The sequence below is a fragment of the Mandrillus leucophaeus genome, unplaced genomic scaffold, assembly GCF_000951045.1.
Source record: "Mandrillus leucophaeus isolate KB7577 unplaced genomic scaffold, Mleu.le_1.0 Scaffold24, whole genome shotgun sequence".
Taxonomy (NCBI): domain Eukaryota; kingdom Metazoa; phylum Chordata; class Mammalia; order Primates; family Cercopithecidae; genus Mandrillus; species Mandrillus leucophaeus.
The window spans coordinates 4,319,160-4,321,022 of NW_012102476.1; the positions used below are offsets into that span (position 1 = coordinate 4,319,160).

Consider the following 1,863-nt stretch of genomic DNA (forward strand, 5'->3'; position numbering starts at 1 on the left):
TTATTTATTTATTTATTTATTTATTTTCTGAGACCGAGTCTTGCTCAGTCGACCAGGCTGGAGTGCAGTGGTGCGATCTCGGCTCACTGCGAACTCTGCCTCCCGGGTTCATGCCATTTTCTCCCTCAGCCTCCCGAGTAGCTGGGACTGCAGGTGCCCACCACCACATCAGGCTAATTTTTTTTTGTATTTTTAGTAGAGACAGGGTTTCACCATGTTAGCCAGGATGGTCTCAATCGCCTGACCTTGTGATCCACCTGCCTCGGCCTCCCAAAGTGCTGGGATTACAGGCGTGAGCCACCACGCCAGGCCTATTTATTTATTTTTTAAGAGACGAGGTCTCACTCTGCTGCCCAGGCTGGTTTCAAACTCCTGAGCTCAAGTGATCCTCCCGCTGCAGCCTCCCAAAATGCTAGCATTACAGGCATGAGTCCCCACACCCAACCAATCCTGCTCTTGAGGAGGCTCTAGTTTGTTGGGAAGACAGACCTGGACCCAGGCAAGGGCCACACAGTGTGCTCAGAACTGCATCAGAAATGTCAGAGAAGTCTTTCTTCAAGAGGCGACATAGGCTGGGTACTGAAAGCTGAATAGGAGTTGGCCATTTGGGAGACAGGGAACCGCTCTAAACAGAAGACACAGTTTGTGCAAGGATTTGGTGGGGATAAAAATATCTGGGCAAAAAAAGCAAAAAGCAAAAATCTGGGCTGGGTAGGTTAAGGGAGTGGGAAAGGATTTCTGATTTCCTCTAGATTTGGTTTGCAGAAGCAGGGGGAAGGATGAGCGGGAACTGGGGCATGGCTGGGGTTGGAAATCAGGCTGAAGAGCTTGTACTAAGAGCTATGGAGGGTTCCTGAGGAGGATGAGTGGCCCTGTCAGACTTGGGTTTGAAAATGATTCCTCTGGATTAGTTAAATCCAGGGGTGCTCGCTTAGCTAAGAAGGAAGAAATGCATTTTTAGGGAGTAAAAGAGGTGATTTTGAGCCTGGGGCACAGGGGAGAGGGCAGAGGCTAAGGCCCAGGAAGGAGTGCTCTTGAACTTGGAAGGGCCCAGCTCCCCAGGACCAGCCTTCAGCCTTGATACGACCTGATTCAGCTAAACAAAGCTGGGGAGCGGGAACGAGACCTGGGGGACTTGTCGGCTCAGTGCCCCTGAGGTAACCATTAATCCTTCCCTGGGGGAATCCAGGGGCTGGTCCCTGGATGGGGCAGATCCTGGGGAGAATGGAGGAGCACACAGAGGCAGGCTCGGCACCAGAGCTGGGGGCCCAGAGGGCCCTGATCGACAATCCTGCTGACATTCTAGTCATTGCTGCATATTTCCTGCTGGTCATTGGTGTTGGCTTGTGGGTAAGAAGTTGGGGGTGGGGTGCTGCTGGGGGCTGCTGGCTTCGTGGCCTGGGAGAAAAGTCTCAGGGGGCCAAGGGTGGGAGAATGATGCTTGGATCTTTGAAGGAGAAACCTAGGCCTGGGGGCAAACAGGTCTTTGGAGGGCCTCAGGAAGGCCCAGCCAACATTCCTTCCTTGTCTTCCCACCTTGGGGGTGTGCTAGCTGAAGGGGTCCATGGATTTTCATCAGGGTCGACATTCTAAATGGGGTATCATTCTCCTGGCCACATTTGGCTGACCAGCAGAAAATATCCAAGGCCCCCAGGAAGGTCAAGCCAAATCCACACACGATAAATCCTGGGGAGCTGGGACGGGACTAGTGGCTCACACCTGTAATCCCAGCACTTTGGGAGGCCAAGGCAGGGGGATCACTGAGGCCAGGAGTTTGAGACCACACTGGCCAACGTGGTGAAACCACATCTCTGTTTTATTTTAAAAATTTATTTACTTATTTATTTATTTATTTATTTATTT

General features: G+C 51.6%; 1 protein-coding gene across 1 annotated transcript in view; it reads left to right on the forward strand.

Annotated features, from left to right (window-relative positions):
• The first annotated feature begins 1,224 nt into the window (after positions 1-1,224).
• Positions 1,225-1,863, forward strand: part of SLC5A2 (solute carrier family 5 (sodium/glucose cotransporter), member 2) — a 22,913-nt gene continuing 22,274 nt past the window's right edge. Inside the window, exon 1 of the mRNA XM_011982561.1 lies at positions 1,225-1,350. Within this exon, the coding sequence (XP_011837951.1) occupies positions 1,225-1,350 (126 nt within the window). The remainder of the gene's footprint in view (positions 1,351-1,863) is intronic.